The sequence below is a fragment of the Myotis lucifugus genome, unplaced genomic scaffold, assembly GCF_000147115.1.
Source record: "Myotis lucifugus unplaced genomic scaffold, Myoluc2.0 scaffold_37, whole genome shotgun sequence".
NCBI lineage: Eukaryota > Metazoa > Chordata > Mammalia > Chiroptera > Vespertilionidae > Myotis > Myotis lucifugus.
The window spans coordinates 7471463-7490041 of NW_005871085.1; the positions used below are offsets into that span (position 1 = coordinate 7471463).

Genomic DNA, 18579 nt, shown 5'->3' on the forward strand with positions numbered 1-18579 from the left:
GGGCAGCAGCATGTCACTGTCCCACCACGTCTGTGGGAATACACCTGCGTGGAGACTACTTTATTTATACCTGCTTTTTCCTCTGACGGTATGTTTTATGCCATAAACATAAATCCTTACCATCAGTTTTTTATTTTATTTTTTCCAACACCATTTATCCCTTCTTCCACCTTCAACTATGCTCCTCCCTTTCACCCCCACAGTCACCACACTGTTGTCCATGTCCAGACTCAATATCTCCATCCTCTCCCCCCAAAAACTCTCCCACCAGAGCTGCTTGCCTGCTCTCTATGAGTCTATCTCTGTTTTGTTTATTAGTCCAGTTTGTTCATTAAATTCCACATGTGAGTGAAATCATATGGTTCTTGTCTTTCTCTGACTTGCCATCAGTTTTAATGACCACATGGTACATGTTTGAATGTATGTACCATAATCTGTTTAACTAGTCTCCAGGATGAATGCCAGGTTGTATTTAAATTTTGTAAGTAAAACATTGGTTTAATAAATTCCCTTTTGGGCTCATTTTTAAGTACTTAATGCAATGATTACCTTAGCATAAATAATTAAAGGGGGAAATTGCAGGTAGTTGGATATGTGTGTTTTGCATTTTTATACATATTGCCAAATTATACACCAAAAAGGGTACTAATTTACAAGTTTAATAATAATTCATGAGAGTGACTTTTTCTTTCTTCAGATCTTCTCCAGTACTAAGTTGGCTGGTTTAAAAAAAAAAAATCTTTGCTAATCTAGTAGGAAAAAATCTCATTTTTAAAAATTTCTTTCAAATGTCCAATAAAATCTAATTGGGCTATAAGGGCTCAGCTTGAAAAATTTTTTTTCATGCCACCAACAGAGTAACCTGTAGTATAGTTGCTCCTGCCAAGTTGCCTTTTTTTTTTTTTTTTTTACTTTATTCTGTTTAAAAATATCAAATAGCCCTAACCGGTTTGGCTCAGTGGATAGAGCATCGGCCTGCAGACTGAAAGGTCCCAGGTTCGATTCCGGTCAAGGGCATGTGCCTTTGTTGCGGGCACATCCCCAGTAGGAGGTGTGCAGGAGGCAGCTGATCGATGTTTCTCTCTCATCGATGTTTATAACTCTCTATCCCTCTCCCTTCCTCTCTGTAAAAAAATCAATAAAATATATTTTAAAAAAATATCAAATAAAAATAATTAGTTTAGAGAGTATCTGGTATGGCTAAATGTCAACCATTGGATACTTCATTATTGGGATTAACAAAGCAGGGCTGTTTTTATTTCACAGTCCTCTTTTAGCTTTGCAAATGTATGCTTCTTGCTCCCATTTTAATTCTTTTCTCTTCCTTCCATAACTTCACTTGCATGGACCTTGTCCCCTTGTTTCTTTTCTCCTTCCCACGATTGTCAGTTTCCTAAATGTTTGCAAGACCAGAAAGTGAAAGAAAGTCTTGGAATCTTTTGTCAATTCATGCATTTTCTTCCTTAGCAAAGGAAACCCGGCAAGATATTTTATTTCCACTTTTGTCTTTGTTAGCAATACCCCATTGCCCTTCTTTGAATTCTCTTAATTTTTTTGTTCTGATTATGTTTTCGACAGGACCTACTCCTTGACCTTTTACCTACTCAGAAAGAAGTACTTTTCTTTACAAGGAGGCACTTAGAACTTAGTATTAATGATCTCCGGTTTTGCAACAAATGTGTATTTGCTTTCCCCTTTTAACTCTCTCCCTCCCTCTTCAGTTGAAATGTTTTATTGACCAAAGGATGTAAGACGATCAGATGGTTCTGAAAATTAATCTACATCTGTGTTAAGGAAGTGGGAGGAATTTCTCTCCAAGTGTATAGGTAGAATTTCTAAATGTTGGCTGTTGTTATTTATCCTGCTCTAACTTGTTGGTGTCTGTCATCGCTCTCTCTATTCTGGAGACATTGTGCAAGCAGATGGCATGGTTGCACCTACACGTAGCCATTTAGGAGACGCTGGCCCCAAAGAAAGCTTGATGCTTGGATGGCCCAACACACCAGCATTATTAAGCCACTCTTCTAAGTTGTCTCCACAGAACCATGAGGGATAAAATATTTCAAGGAACGTGGAGAAGACTTTGGACTTTCTTTTATTTTTTTTATTTTTTATTTTTTTTAAAAATATATATTTTATTGACTTTTTACAGAGAGGAAGGGAGAGGGATAGAGAGTTAGAAACATCGATGAGAGAGAAGCATCAATCAGCTGCCTCCTGCACACCCCCTACTGGGGATGTGCCCACAACCCAGGTACATGCCCTTGACCGGAATCGAACCCGGGACCCTTCAGTCCGCAGGCCGACGCTCTATCCACTGAGCCAAACCAGTCAGGGCTTTGGACTTTCTTTTAATTCATTTATGGTGACAAACTGCTTTCATAGTCTAAAGTTTGGAAGTATTGATGTAGTCTACTTTGCAGTATGGTATAGTCAGATGGAAAGAGCATTGAATTTGGTGTTAAACCAACCTAGGATTGAGTTCTGGTTGTTCTAGCCTGACCCCGAGGGAACAGAGAGTTTAGTGGGAAGAGAAACATGGAAAAATTTTCCAGGAAAAAATTACTGCTTTAGCCAGAAACCTGGTGTATATGCAAAGGGCTGTCAAAGTATCCAGCAGAGACACGAAAGCCTTCCCAGAATAGTGAGCATGTGAGCTGAGGCTTGAATTGGTGAGACTGGGGTAGGAATGGAGAACAGGAGGAGGTGAGTGACCCAGGAAAGGGCATGGGCAACGGCCTGGGGATACCTGTGTTCCTGGAATTTAAAATGCTCAGTATTCTTAGAACATAAAGTCTGAGGGACATTAAAAAGTGTCTGAAAATAACAGATAAATATCCTTCACATCATGAAGAATCTTGAATAATATGTAAAGTCACACTTCATCCTATAGTCTGTGGGGAGCCATTTAAGAAACCCGAAAGTGTTAGGTGGGTTATGTAAGGATTAGATGGATTATGTTAGATGAATTACTTGGCGGCTGGATAGGGAATAGTCTGAAGGATTTTTAATCTTTAGGAGCCTCAATTCTTCTTTTCTGCTCAATGAGCTAATATTAATACCTGTGCAGCTACTTACAGGGTTTTATGAAGATTAAAGAAAAAAGTATATAAAAGCATTTAAAAACTTTATAGCCCTCCAAAGATTATTATTGTTGTTAATGTTTTTTCCTAAAGTTAACTTAAAATAATTTGCGTGAGACCTTATAAGGGAGGCCAAAATAAGAGAATTTCTCTTTCACTTAAAAAAATCTGACAGTCGTTTGAGTTTCTTGACATAAGGGAAGTATTGGTAGTTGATTTTAGGACATCACATGTAAGAAATGCCTCCATGACTGTGGAGATAAGTAGGCCTAGACTAAATATTTTTAGAATAGCTTCTTTGGAGTCCTAAGAACTATGGTTGATTCTAGATAGGTTCAAGTGTGTTATCTATGTAGAAGAAAAAGATTGACACACCCACTAGCATAGCTAAAATAAAAAAAAGACAGTTAAAAATGTTGAGGATGTGGAGAAATTGAAACCTTCATCCATTGCCAGTAGCTTGTAACATGATGCAGCCACTTTAGAAAAAGAGTGTGGTAGCTCCTAAAGAAGTAGACATCTTCTATGAGCCAGCAGTTTCACTTCTAAATATATACCTAAGAGAAATTAGAGCCTATGTCCATACAAAACTTTTATACTACTTCTCCTTTTTAGCTAGTATTGTTGATAATAATAGCTGCAGAGGAGAAAGAACAATCAGCTGATGAATCACTAAACAAAATGTGCTGCATCCATACAATGGAATATTACTGAGCCACAGGAAAGAAGGAATTACTGTTGCATGTTTCAACCTAGATAGACCTTAGAAACATTATGCATAGTGAAAGAAGCCATATATTGCATGATTCCATTTATGTGGAAAGTCCAGAATAAGCAAATCCACAGAGACAGAAGTAGATAGTGGTTGCCAGGGACTAGCAGGAGGGAAGAATCAGTGTGGAGGGGTGATGCTAATGGGTATGGGTTTCTTTTTGAGGTGATGAGAACATTCTAAAGTTAGAGAGTGGTGTTGGTTGTACAACTCTGAATATATTAAAATACCACTAAATTATACTTTAACCCCTAGAGTGCCAGGGAGCGCAATTACGCTCCTCCTGTCTTTGGCCAAAAGTGCCGGGAGTGCTATCAAAGCTTCGAAATGGCGTCCAGTTCTAAGTCTGCTTTTATTAGTGATGATGATATTGCTAAATATGTCAATGTAGTAAAGGTTTCCTTAAGTTTTTGAATATGTAACTTCATTTACTTGCGATTCTTAATTTTTTTCCTAAACTGCTGTAAAATGCCTTGGCAATTTCAGCATAGTTCCTAGGATATTGGTTGGCACTCAAAGGGTTAAAAGGGTAAATTTTATGGTATGTAAATGATATCTCGATAAAGCTGTTATAAAACAAAACACAACAAGAAGGAATAACTTAGATCAGGCTCTGCATCTGCATACATAGAAATAGAGGTTAGCATCTGATGTTAGCTTATGTAAATTCCTCAGGGATAATGATTATTTGAGTACTTCAGGCATTTATCATAGTGCCTGAACATAGAAAACACTTAAATCTTTGTTAAAAGAATGAAACGATACCGAAAGGAAGAATCTTAGAAATAAATTATCATAGGGATATAAGGATAAAATAAAAAAGGTGAGAAATAAAAACTATTAGAAATGATAAGAAAACTAAAAAAGTAGCCAGTTCCAAAATAAATAAAGATTAATATATTTTCTATACATTTGTAGTAACCCAGTCATAAAATATAATGGGAAATATATTATTAATAAGAGCAATATGAAATATTTAAGAATCTACCTGGCAAGAAATGTACAAAAACCAATGTAAGGAAGAAAGAGGCAAAATATTGCCAAGGGGCATCAAAGAACACTTGAAGATATACCATATTCATGGATGGAAGAACTTAATATTGTAAAAATGCTACTTCTCCCCTAAACAGATCTGTATATTTTATGTAATCCCATCTAAATTTTATAGTGTTATCAGGGCGGGAGTGGGGGTGGGGTAGAATTAACTAAATGATTAAAATGTATATCTAAGAAGAGGAAAAAGTCCAAAACAAATGCAAGAATAGCCAAGAATATTTGGAAGAGAGTAATTGTGATGGGGATTTACTATACTAAAGAGTAAAGTATATTATAAAGTCATAATAGTGGCACAGAAATAGCAGACAGATCATAGAGGAAAATAACAAAAAGAAAATGCTAACATTTATTGAGCAACTACTCTGTGCTTTATAGGTATTTACAAAATTTAAGTTTCATACAACTCTGAGTTATATAACACCACTGTAATTGTCATTTCACATCTAAACTGAGACTCAGAGAGGTTCAGTAACTTGCTCAGGGGAATGTAAGTATGCGGTAGAGCAGGAATTTAAACCTATGCTGAATCCAGATGCAGTGTTCTTAAGTAGCAAAGATTAATTCTAGCAACTTAATCTTATACAAATGAGGCCATGTAAAATGATTTAGGTCAACAAATGTTACAGCATTGTTATAAGAGCCAGAAGTTAGAACTAATCCAAATATCAAGCAATAGAGTATTGGTTAAATATAATACACTTCTACAATTAAATACTATATGTGGTATTTAAAGTTATGTAGAAGAATATTTAATGATACAATAATGAGGATAATGGTATTAAATAGCAAAGTGGATTATAAAACAATATATATAATATGATCCCATATGCTAAAATATTTTCTCTGAGTGATGAAATTCTGAATTATTTATATTTTCTTTTTTGCTTATTGATATTTTCTAATTTTTCCACAGTAAAATGTGTTTTCTCTCTAAAGAAAAATAATTGTAATAAAATGATTATTTTATTATCTTATGTTTAAGGTGTGTTATGCCTTCACCCTGCTAGTTGGCTTAGCTGTTCCTCTGTTTTCCTCTAGTCTCCTGTGTTTCCCTTTATCCCAGTATATTGTCATAGTCGTCATAGTGTATGATCACTTATCCCTCTGACTCCTACTTCTATATTCTTGGTGCCCAGAATAATGTCTGGTGCCAATCATTGTTTCAATCAGTAAATATTGCAGTATGGGAAGACGAAATAGCGTGGGAATGAAGGGGAGAGGGAGGGGGATTGGGACCAAACTACAGAGAGATGTATCTGAGATTATTTTTTCAGCTTCATTCTTCATGATCCAAAAGTAAGTTGTAGATGGTACATTATTTGCATAATTTTTTATACCAATCCAGAAAATGGGTTGACCAAAAAAAAAAAAAGACTTTGATCTCAGAACCATGTATCTTTAATTGTGGGAAACAAACAAACAAACAAACATGTATGTAAAAGAATTTAACTGAAAAAAAAAAAAAGAGGGAGTGGGGACTCATACATTAATGGAGATGCCAGAGTGAATCTTTCAGAAGTTATTGAGACAATGAAGGCTGTTTCAGTAGAGAATGCTGTCCTGCCACCCCCATCCTCCTTTTCCTTTCACCAGTTGTATCCAGAAAGCCATTTTTAGTGAAAGGCTTGGCAGATGAGGGAGTTGTTGCCTGGTTGCTTTTCAGACTTTTCTGGGTAAAAGATCTTCAGGGAGCTTGGGGACTGCCCCTGCTGGCCCAGCTGCTCACGTCATGTATCTATTTAAACATTTAATTTGACTGGGGAAAAAGCCAGAGAAATGAGCTTAATATAACTCCTAGTGTTATTCTTCTTTCCAGGAAGGGGAACAGTTTGTGAAGAAAATCGGCGGAATTTTTGCCTTCAAGGTGAAGGATGGCCCTGGGGGTAAAGAAGCCACCTGGGTGGTGGATGTGAAGAATGGCAAGGGATCAGTGCTTCCCAACTCAGGTCAGTGCAGTCATGGCTTCATTTACGGGAACATGTCAGTTCACAAAGGAAAATGGAAGTCTGCTTTGGTGTTCCCAAAAAAGGGCGGCGTTAGGACCTTGTTAAACTAGTGAATCCCTGGGAATCGGAATAGGTCACAGATGCCTCCTTCCAAAGATTGGAAAACTATCACAGAGTCGCCAATCTTTGGCTTTGAAATTAGACAAACCTGGGTTCTGGTCCTGGCCTTGCCACTCACAGATTTTGACTTTGAATAAATTATTTGACTTCTGTGAGCCTCAGTTTTCTGATCTGTACCTGGGAATAATAAGTGGTACCTGTTTCACAGGTTTGATGGAAGGATTAAGGGAACATCTCTTAAGTAATCTGTAAAGTACATGGTCCAGTGTATGGCTCCATGGCTTGAAAAACCTGTCTATACTCACTATCTCCACTCCCTCTCATCCCAGTCTGTCTTTCTTTCTTTCTTTTTTTTTTTTTTACTGTCAAACACTTATTTCATAGCTTTCCATTTCTTTCATCCCAGTCTTTCTTGAACCCACTCTAGTCAACTTTTGACTTCATCACTATCCCACAGTTATTCTTGTCAAGGTGACTGGTGACCGCCATGTTGCTAGATTCCCAGCCCTCATGATATCCTTCTTCTTCCAGGCTCTCCTCTTACCTACTGTCTACTCCTTCTTGGCCTCTTCCTGTTTTCCCCTCATCTCCAAATTTCTAAACATTGGAGTGCTGCAAGGCTCAGTTCTATCTACTGGAAATCTCATTTAGTCTCATTCTTTTAAAACTACCTCTCCACTGGTGGCTCCCAGATATCATCAGCATGGACTCAACCACTGAACTTCAAGGTGTATATCCAGTTGCTTAGTTGACAAGTTTACTTTGGATATTTAATAGGTATCCCAAAACCAACATGTAGAAGAATGAACTCCTGATCTTCCTCCCACTCCCTTTTAATTATGTACTCCTCCACTGTCTTCCCCGTCTCGACAAATTATTGCTCCATCTTACCAGTTCCTCAGTCCAAAAACCTTGAGGCCATCACTGGCTCCTCTTTTTCTCAGACTCCGCAGTCTACTCCATCAGCACGTTCTGTCCTCCTCTACCACTACCACCTTGGTCCAAGCTTCCATCACTTTTTTGCCTGGTCTCCCTGTTTCTAATCTTTCCCCTGCAGATTTCTTCTCCACACACCAGCTTCAATGATCCTTTAAAAACTTAAGTCAGATTGTGACCCTCCTCTGCTCAAAATGGTACAATGGCACCACCTGACCTGTCCCCAGCTTTCTCTCTCTGACTACACTCACCCTCACTTTGCTCCAGTCACACCGGCCTCCTTGCTGTTGCTTGAACATGGGGTCCCACTCAGGGGCTTTCTACTTTGTCCCCTCTGCCTGGAATTGTCTTCTCTCAGATGCCCTCATGGCATGTTCCCTCAGTTCCTTTGGATCTTTATCCAAATGTCACCTTCTCAGGAAGCCTTTCCCTAACCACACTTTTAAAATCACACCCCAGCCTTGACCGGTTTGGCTCAGTGGATAGAGTGTCAGCCTGCAGACTGAAGGGTCCCAGGTTTGATTCTAGTCAAGGGCATGTACCTTGGTTGCGGGCATATCCCCAGTAGGGAGTGTGCAGGAGGCAGCTGATCGATGTTTCTCTCTCATCGATGTTTCTAGCTCTCTATCCCTCTCCCTTCCTCTCTGTAAAAAATCAAAAGTATATTTAAAAAAAATCACACCCCTATTACCATTTTTTATTTTTCTTTATGGTACTTGTCACCATCTGATATACCATATAATATTTTACTTACTATTATTGACTTGCTTACTGCTCATCCCCCCCCCCCTTTGAATTGCCTAGAATAGTACCTGACACAGGGTGGACCCTCAGTAAAATAAATAATTTAAAAATGGACAGCAGAATGAATGAATGGTGCTTAGTAAGCATTCAGTAAGTGGTAGCTGTATTGCATGTTAGGTTTCTCTTGTTGGAGAGAGCCATCATAAGAAGTATGATGGATGAGAACCAGCTTTTCGGAGGGTTTAAAATATCATGCTTTGAACTTTGAAAGTGATTTGACATATAATCAAGCCATTGGGAATCTGAAAAAAGCTTTTTTAAAATAGAGAAGTGAAAGTCAGAGCTGTGTTTTAGAGGATCGAGCTAGTGCAGTAGACTAGATGAATTGGGAAGAGAGAAATCAGAGGAGAGAGCAACTAGGAGGATGCATGTTGCCACTGTCTGTGAGCAGAAAGGGTCGCCTGAGTGTGGGCAGTGAGAAAAGGGGATGCTGTTACAGGGCCACTGCCAAGGATATTGGGTGAAGTTGGGACCTAGAAGCTGTGTAGGAGAAGGAGGTCTATCAAAGATGGTAGAGTTCATTACTGATACATTCTTGAGGGTGCTCCTGGAAGACAGGCTGACCTCAGGAGCACAGGTGGAAGGAAGGTTAGCCTTAGCAAGGAGGGATGGGTCCTCCTTTCTCTGAGAGGGTAGATAAGTATTCAGGGGCATTTTGAAATAGATAGGAGGTGGGCAGAACTTCTGGAATAGAGTTTAGAGCTTGGTGACAGGAGAAAATGTTAAGAGCAATGCTACATGCACTGTTAAATACCGAGTCAACTAAAGATTAATTGAAGGAAAAGCTGAGCAGTAGGAAGGCCATCCATCTGGTGTGGAAAGGATGGCATTGTTGTGAAAAGTTCCTGGATTATATGTGTAGTCTTTTTTCTCAAAATGAGTGGATAGAAAATGGCTATATGTTTAACTTCTGTGAGCTGCTTCATCTAGATTCTACCTTTTAGAAATAAAAAGAACTTTTGGGAAATAGTGCCTTTTTTTTTTAATGACTGAAGAGTTATAGATACTATAGGATTATATTCTGATACGCCCAGGCAGATGTTAAGGTGATTTCATTTTTTTCTGTTTTGTTATTGGTGTTTGTCAGGAGAGATAATATGTTTATGGAAAGCTATTGCATAACTTCAGGAAAACCTTGTTCCTTGCATAAGTACTCTGGCAATGAGCTCTCCCTTCATTAGGTGCCCCATCCCAGACCCGAAGGGATTTTACCCTGGAGCAAGGTAATTTCTGCTGAAACTGACACATGTTGGCAGCCAGGAGTGGTGCTGAAACATGGACTTAATCAGTAAAAGCCACCACTGGAAATTGCCAGCTCCTTTTACATCAGCCAACAAGTGCCCGTTTGTTAGAGATCAGCTACATTAGAGCATTAATAACCTGTCCTAGTTTGAACTGGCATCTTAGAGAATTGCTAGTACGTTTGGCATGCACATAGCGTTGAGGGATTAACTTACTGTTAACAAAGAATTACTTAAATGTATTTCATTTGCTTATTTTCTAAGAGTTTGGTAATGATTATACTTTAGACTTTGTGCATTTTCCATAATTTTTTTTCCTGCCTATGTGCCCATGAATTCTGCTCCTCTTCTTTGAAGCAACTCACATAGCATATCTTCAGGAAACCAACTTTGATTAATCTGACATGACACATTATTCTTTCATTCCTTTATTCTGCCCTGTGAGCACTTACTTGAGTTGTCAGTTCTGCCCTTTTGTGGGGAACATGATATAGAAAGCCTCAGCATCTCCCTTCCCCACGGGATAGTAGACAGAGCTTAGCCTTAGAGACACCCACGCCTGGGTTCAAACCTTGGCTCTGTCACTTATTAGGTGTCTATCTTCCCTGAGTCCAATCGCCTCATCTAGAAAATGGTGAGAATAATTTCTACTTATGGAACTGTTGTGAGGATTAAATGAGATAGGGTACATAAAGCACGATAGCTTAGTAAGTGCTCAGTAAATCATTGCTTCCTTCCCAACCCAGATATTAAACATTAATTTTGATTGAACACATTAGACTTCTCTAAGACTCTGTGGGGAACTAGAACGCATGAGATCCATCAGATGCTGATGATTTGGTGAAGTTCCCAATTAAAACTGAGCTGTTGAATGGATTTGTATCCTTATAACAAGAGGGAGCATAAAGCCTAAGAGATGGGAATATGGGCTTCAGCTGCAGGAATCTGCTTTCACACCTGGCCCATCTGCTTCTCTGACCCTCATAGAGTTGTAATGATCAACTGAGTTATGTACGTGAAATGCTTGGCATAAGCAAGAGCTCAGTAAATGCTGATATTGCATCAGCAGCAATAGTAGCAGCAGCAGCAGACTTCACTGCTTAAAGCCACCTTTCACTGACTAAGAGTCCTTTCTTAGAACATTAGGATCAAGTCCAATTTGCTAGCTTTTTTTCTCCCTTCTCTTTGATGTTATATAGCTACAAGAGAATTGGATTTTCAAGATTGTCAATTCTTTCATCTTCTTTCATTTTCAAGGCTTCATACCTTTTTCCAGTAATAAGGGAAACTTTTGTAGAGGCAGAGATGGAATGGCTATTGAATCTCATTCTTGTTAGGGGCTATCTCTGAGTTGTAAGATATATAATAAAAACTTTTTATTTCAATCTTGTTTTAGTTATTTAATAATACAGGCATGGTATAATTTAACAGTTTATCCCTGTCTTCATCTGTTCGGGCTGCTATAACAAACATACCCACAGACTGGGTGGCTTATAAACAACAGAAATTTATTTCTCACAGTTCTGGAGGTTGGAAGTATAAGATCAAGGTGCCTAGTCATGTTTGGTGAGGGCCATCTTCCTGGTTCATAGCCAGTGCCCTCTGGCTGTGGGCTCACATGGTGAAAGGGGCTTGGGGTCTCTTTTATAAGGTACTAATCCCATCCATTAGGGCTCCACCCTCATAACCCCAAAGTCCCTGCCTGCTAAGAGCAGTGGGCATTAGGATTCCTACCATATGAGTTTCGGAGGCGGGGACCGGGGAGGCACAAACACAGTGGTTGTCAACCTTCTGGCCCTTTAAATACAGTTCTTCATGTTGTGACCCAATCATAACATTCTTTTCGTTGCTACTGTTATGAATCGTAATGTAAATATCTGATATGCAGGATGGTCTTAGACGACCCCTGTGAAAGGGTCGTTCGACTGCCAAAGGGGTCGCGACCCACAGGTTGAGAACCGCTGGTTTAGAACATAGCAACCCCTATCTCTGTTATTGAGGCATAGATGATCTGATTCGTTTTGGGCCATAATTTGATAGTAATTTGAATTCTAAATTATTTATACAACAAGACATTTATTGATTGCCTTTTATGTATTAAGTACTCTTCAAGGACCTAGAATTGTAGCAGTGAACAAACTGACAAGGGCTCTGCCCCCACGAAGTTTCATTCTAGTGGACAAGTATAGACAGAAAACATATATAAAAATACATAAGGTAGTTTTAGATAAGTGCAATGAAGAAAAATAAAACAGAATTGTGAGACAGAAAGTGACTTGGTTTCTAGGAGAGGCCAACTTTAACTTGAGGAGGAGTACTATTGTTATATTTATTGCCTAAAATACTGCCGATAAGTTTGATTTCTTGGGGAATTTCTCCTTTTGTACCTGAAACCTCTCATTTGTCTACAGTCGACCTGGCTGATTTAACAAATGAGATATTAGAGTCATTTGTTGTACAGCTTTTTTTTCATGAAACCTTGATGATATTAAAATTAATATTTTAAAACTTTGTATAAGTAATATTTACTCAGTGTAAAAAAAATCAGAAAAGATAGAGAAAATGAAAAAAATTACTCTCCTGTAATTCCATCATCTACTTTGGGGGTTGAAAAGCTGTGGCCTATGGGCCAAGTCCAACCTGAAGTGTACAAGTTGATAGATGTTAACAAATGAATGTATAACATATGAATGAATGTATGTCCCAGATCAAGATGCAGAATGTTGCCAGCATCCAGAAACCTTCCTTACAGCTCCTTCCATCACAACTCACTCCCAAAAGGAGCCACGATTCCTAATTCTGTCACTGTAGATGGATTTCATTTATTTTGGAAATTCCTAAGGCCCCAAAATGGAAGCATTGCAAAGATGCATCAACCATGGAATGAATAAGTAAATTCTGGTGCAGTCACATAGTAAAAATGAACTAGTGCTATATGCACAAATAATTTAGAATTCAAAATATTATCAAATTATGGCCCAATATTAATGAATCTTACAATGCTGAGCAAAAGAAGCAAGACCTAAAAGAATAAATATTGTGTGATTCCATTTAAAATATTTTTTACAAATAAAAACTCTTACATGTTTACTAGTTTATAGGAAACTAGGAAAAATCTAAGAGATGAAACCATCAACGATATATTAGCAGAAATCCATTTTCTGCGTTTAGTATTCTTGAGAATGTCAGTACACTAGCCAGTAAAAGTCCTCAAAAAAACTCAGAAAAAACTTAGCATATCTGGATGTTTTTAGAATACCTGTTGAACAAATGATTGTTTACACCAGTGGTTGGCAAACTGCGGCTTGTGAGCCACATGCGGCTCTTTGGCCCCTTGAGTGTGGCTCTTCCTAAGCCTTAGGAGTACCCTAATTAAGTTAATAACAATGTACCTACCTATATAGTTTAAGTTTAAAAAATTTGGCTCTGAAAAGAAATTTCAGTCGTTGTACTGTTGATATTTGGCTCTGTTGACTAATGGGTTTGCCGACCACTGGTTTACACTAGCCATCATCTATGTAGTCAGTTCTCTCTTGTTAAATGTTGTGGTTGCTTGTGACTAATGCCACGGAGTGCCCGTCTCCCCACACTGCTCTGGTCTGGGTGTGCTTCTGTTGCAGTCAGTGGCCTTTGACTAAAATGTGTACATAAAATTGAACCCTCCCTTTTTCTCTTTCCTTCTCCTAAATATCCGCTTTAGATAAGAAGGCTGACTGCACCATCACAATGGCTGACTCGGACTTGATGGCTTTAATGACGGGTAAAATGAATCCTCAGTCGGTAAGTCGAATGGCACTTACATCCTTCCAGTGGGTGGGTCTTTTAGCCCATTCCACTCTATCTCCTGTTGCAATATCATGAAGTGCAAAGTGGTCACACCCACAAAACTCAGTGTTCACTTAACAAACGACACACGTGTGGAGACTACGTGCCAGACACGGTCCTGTGTGCTGGAAATGCCCAGACGAATATGAAATATTTCCCACGCTCAGGGCATCCACAGTTTGGTATAAGACAGATCTGCAAAAGAGTAAGTGCAGCCAGATATCAGAGGTGCCATGCCAGGTTTGTGGCCAGGGAGGGTGGGGGAAGGAGCAGCCTTGATTGACTTCCTGGGCTCTCAGAGAAAGGCCCACAGGAAGTGACAAGTGACCTGAGTCCTCGGGGTTCAGAAGTGAGTGGTGCACACATGGAGAATAGGAGCAATCCAGGTGGAAGGAGGGCGAGGCGTGAACACAGGAGTGACCTTTTACATTTTGTATCTTTGCCTAATCGGTCCTCCCCGTGTCTCTCAAATTAAGCTCAGATATTATCTCCAAAGACCTCCTTCCAAGTTGTGGGGAGCTGTAGCCAGTTCCTCTTCTGTTCCACTTCCTGGGCTGCTAGCTTAGCACTTGCCACATTATATGAGGTTTTTGTTCTTTTTTAAAATATATTTTTATTGATTTCAGAGAGGAAGGGAGAGGGAGTGAGAGATAAAAACATCAATGATGAGAGAGACTCTTTGATCAGTTGCCTCCTACATGCCCCCTACTGGGGATTGAGCCCGAAACCCGGGCATGCGCCCTTGACCAGAATTGAACCCAGGACCCTTCCTTCAGTCTGCAGGCTGACGCTCTGTCCACTGAGCCAAACCAGCTAGGGTTATATGAGTCTTAATGTGCCTCTCTTCCCCATTAGATTGTGCTTATCTTAAAGGAACAAACCTCATCTTATCTTCTTGTCTCCAGAATTTATCATCTTATATTCTTTAGTTGCTAGTGGTGAATAGAGCACTGTACACAGAGCTTTCCATTAGCCATAGATAATAAAAAGGAAACTCAGATGCTTCTTTCCATTGTAACCTTTCTTTGTTGTTGCCTCAGCCTGATTTGTTTTAGGTCTTCCTGTGGTCCCCTAGTAATTATAGAGATTGGATAAAACAACGAAATCTGACTCCCACTGTATTCCTTTTTAAAATGCTTTTATCTAAGCAACTAAGCATATTTCAGTTAATGCATTGACAAACGAGAGATGTACATTTGTGACGTTTCAACTGAATAGACACCATTGGCACTGACATTTCCACCCACTGAGCCTACTCCAAAAATCTGGACGGAACAGAGGCCACCAGTATAGGAGCTGGCTGTCACCCTCCTTCCCACCCACTGCTCCTCCTCCCACTGTGCACTCACTCCATGCACTTCCTTGGCAGGGTGGTCAGACTTCACACACCAGCCACCCTGAGTTCACTCACTTTATCTATTTACAATCCATTTCGGAGAGTGAAGTGTCAGCTTGTTTTTCTTGAGCACCTGTTCGCACCCAAAGGAATTAAAGATAAAAAACCGACAGACCTTCCTACTAATGTGCTAATGGCCTTCCCTCATGCTCCGTAGAGGATTTGACTGGAAACCATTAGCTGCAGTGGAAATTACAGTTTCAGTGTTTGGCTACAGTTGAAACAGAGCAGTGTGCTCTCCAGCAGCAAGCACGTATTAAGAACACCTAGGGCCAGATTAAAATGATTCTTATATTTGGATTCTCTGAAGGGTGAAGATTCATGTGTTCTCTATAATAATTAGCAAATAGTCATTTTCTCTTTTAATTTCAAAAAGGGAAGGATGGTGAGTTTCTCTTCCAGGTACCACTGGTTCATATTTTTAAAGGACATATGTTAAATATATTGTGTTCTGAGACACCTGACCTTTAAGTCATCAGACAGAAGGCTGAGTGCCATATAGGAAGGAAATATTTAGTTTGTCCAGACAGAGGAGGGGGAAAAAGGAATTAGTCACCGTTACTAGAAGGTGTAGAAAAAGCAGGGCTCTCTGCATTCCCCTGGATGAGGCAGAAGAGCGCCTAACTTCTTAATGTACTTGTTAAAAAGCTAAGACTGGGACTTTTTGCATCTAGCCCTTACTTTAAGAATCCGGTGAAAAGACTGAGATCATAGCAGGGAAATCAGGCTGTGTTCCCGATTTTGCAATTTCTCCCAAGTTTTCCTGGGATTTTGTTACATGATAAATTTAGCAAGCATCATGTGATCTAATCCCAGGCCGTTGTTAAATGGAACAAATTGTGGCTCTGCATTACGGGTTGGTTTGATTCTTCTTATTGAGCCAAAGATTAACACAAGCTCCTCAGTCTCAGCAGGCTGCCGGCCTCCCTCCGTAGGGATAAGTCCTTTATCATGAAGATCGAAGAGGGGGGGGGAAATTGGTGACATTTCATCCATATCGTATTCCAAGAGTTTCTGAGTGTGTTAAGCATGTGCTTTTTCCTCTCAGCAGACTCCTGAAATTTTCAGTTCATATTCCTTACCCACATGTAATTCTTTAGACAAAGCCAATCTAGTGTGAACCCACCTAGCCTGGTGTTGGAAAAGGCACTGCGAAGGCAGGTAAAAACAGACTCGGTTTCTAAGAGAAGGTATCTGGGAAAGCTGTGCCTTTTGACTGCGCTAAGCAAAGCATGGCTTTTATAGTTCCTTCCTGTTGAAGAATCTGGTTCTAAATCTATTCCTGACACTGAGTTTCATGTTTTGAAGAAAGTATAAGAGACCTGATAAATAAGTGATCTCAGGGTTGGCTAGTCTAGAAATATCAGCAATTTCAAAGCAAATAACACTAAGTAATAAAGTTTCTTTCTTACTTACAGGCCTTCTTTCAAGGCAAATTGAAAATCGCTGGCAACATGGGTCTGGCTATGAAGTTACAGAATCTTCAGCTCCAGCCGGGGAAAGCTAAGCTGTGAAGAACTTCCTGTGCCTACCTTTGAAAATCAAGATGAGACTTACAGATATATATCCATGTGTTTCACTGTCAGAACTTAGACTGAAACCAAGCATTGACAAATAGCATGAGATTTGTTTTTAAGTGGGTGTGACCAATCCTGTTTTTCCTAAGCTCTGGGTAAATAGAGCCTGATGGTGTACTACTGCTTTGCTGAATTGCATACAACTGTGCATTACAAAGTTAATATGGTAATTATGGTTTTGGGTAAAATTGAGTTCCAGAATAAAATTAGGAACAGCAAAATCCAAAAACTATGTAAACAAAAGCTCTCATTTTGCTTATGAAGTATATTTGAGGATTATTCTGCTGAAGATTCAATTTAAGTTTTCCTTGGGAGAACTAGGGAAGAAACCAAATACCAGAAGCTGGCCAGAAATTAGTGTTGTGCACTTAATGACCTTAATCTGTTTTCCATTAATAGTTTTTACAATTCTGTGCTGGGATTAAAACAATTAAAATTTTGGCATTTTGTGCCATCAGAATGGTATTTTCTTCCCAGATCTAAATAAAAGAATATCAGAGCTTGGGGGGAAATTTTATAGCTGAACACAGGCCTATTTTTAAAATAAAAATATTTTTAAATTAGTTGCCTTCCTGAAAAATCAGTGTTAAATTATTTTAATAAAATTTGCTTTGATATGCACAGTTTAAAAATTATCTCATTAATTTAAGTTTATAAAGTTCAATCCTATTATAATTTGTCTTTTCATATGTTTAGTTGAATAATTACCCACATTTATCTTTCTTCCTAGTTTTTCTAATGCTAATGTTATTTCTTATAACTCAGTAAGATATGGGGTAAAATAATGGAAGAATGTTTAATAGAAAATTAAAATTGCTCTTCCTGATCTCCTTTGTTTTTATTGCGTTTGTCCTTTTTGTTCAGGGTTGTCTAAATGAAGGAGATGAAGAGAAAGAGAAACACTGAGGGATTTCCAATCTGTGTCATCTAGACGCTGCCTCCTGGTTACTTTGACACAATCAGCAGGTCTTCATTAGGGAGCCATGGGTTGTCGGAACGTTGGACCAGGAGCCAGGACTCTTGCTTTTCTCAGGCACATAAGTAACTGCCTGCATGGCCTGTTTGCTCAGTTGTTGAAAGAGGGGATTTCAGTAGGTGGTCTGTAAGGTTTCTGATGCTCTGATCATCCTGTGAGTCTATTCAGAGCCCAGAAGCACTTTTTGAGAGTTATTCAGGCTCCACCTTTCTGTTGTTAATACGTTACTTTGCCCGAAGATGGTCAGAGGCAAAAAGCCAATTTAAGTTTTAGATGCTTGTTGGAACCTGTGCTGATCAGGACTGTGGATCAGATCCCCTTAGAACTTTGAGCTTTTCTGTGATCAAGTAGAATAGCATTTGGTGATGGGGAAAGATGGCAAATTAAGCCAATATAAGCTTAATTCAAGTCCCATAAAGTGCATTTAGAACACAGACCTATTTCCTAATCATAGTAGCTTCTGATTCTGAGATGAAAGACTTCAAGAAAAAACTTTCCACAAAAATGTCTGATTTATCTGTAGTTTGGATTTACTACATTATTCTGCATTCACTTATCCCCAAATAATAAGTGACACCTGAAATAGGCTCTAGGATGAGCCTGAAAAAACAAAACCAAAAACTGGTTCTTGTAGTAGAAATGTATTTGCATAAAAGTGCAACTTATATGTATAATAGAAAATTATTTAGTAATTAAAACTGCTGCTGTTATTGGTTTTGCTACTTGAGCAGGTTGAGCCTCAGTTGCCTGACTTATAAAGATACTAATATTGATGTCCTATGATTATTGGGGACCTAGAGAGATGACCTAAATTAGTGTTAGGTGCATCATAGTCATTCTTAGTCCC

General features: G+C 39.0%; 1 protein-coding gene across 1 annotated transcript in view; it reads left to right on the plus strand.

The window, feature by feature from the left end:
* SCP2 (sterol carrier protein 2) overlaps window positions 1–17582 on the plus strand; it is an 89544-nt gene extending 71962 nt beyond the window's left edge. Inside the window, exons 12-14 of the mRNA XM_014454659.2 lie at window positions 6728–6857; window positions 13659–13738; window positions 16598–17582. Of these exons, the coding sequence (XP_014310145.2) occupies window positions 6728–6857; window positions 13659–13738; window positions 16598–16693 (306 nt within the window). The 3' untranslated portion in view covers window positions 16694–17582. The remainder of the gene's footprint in view (window positions 1–6727; window positions 6858–13658; window positions 13739–16597) is intronic.
* Window positions 17583–18579: the final 997 nt, after the last annotated feature.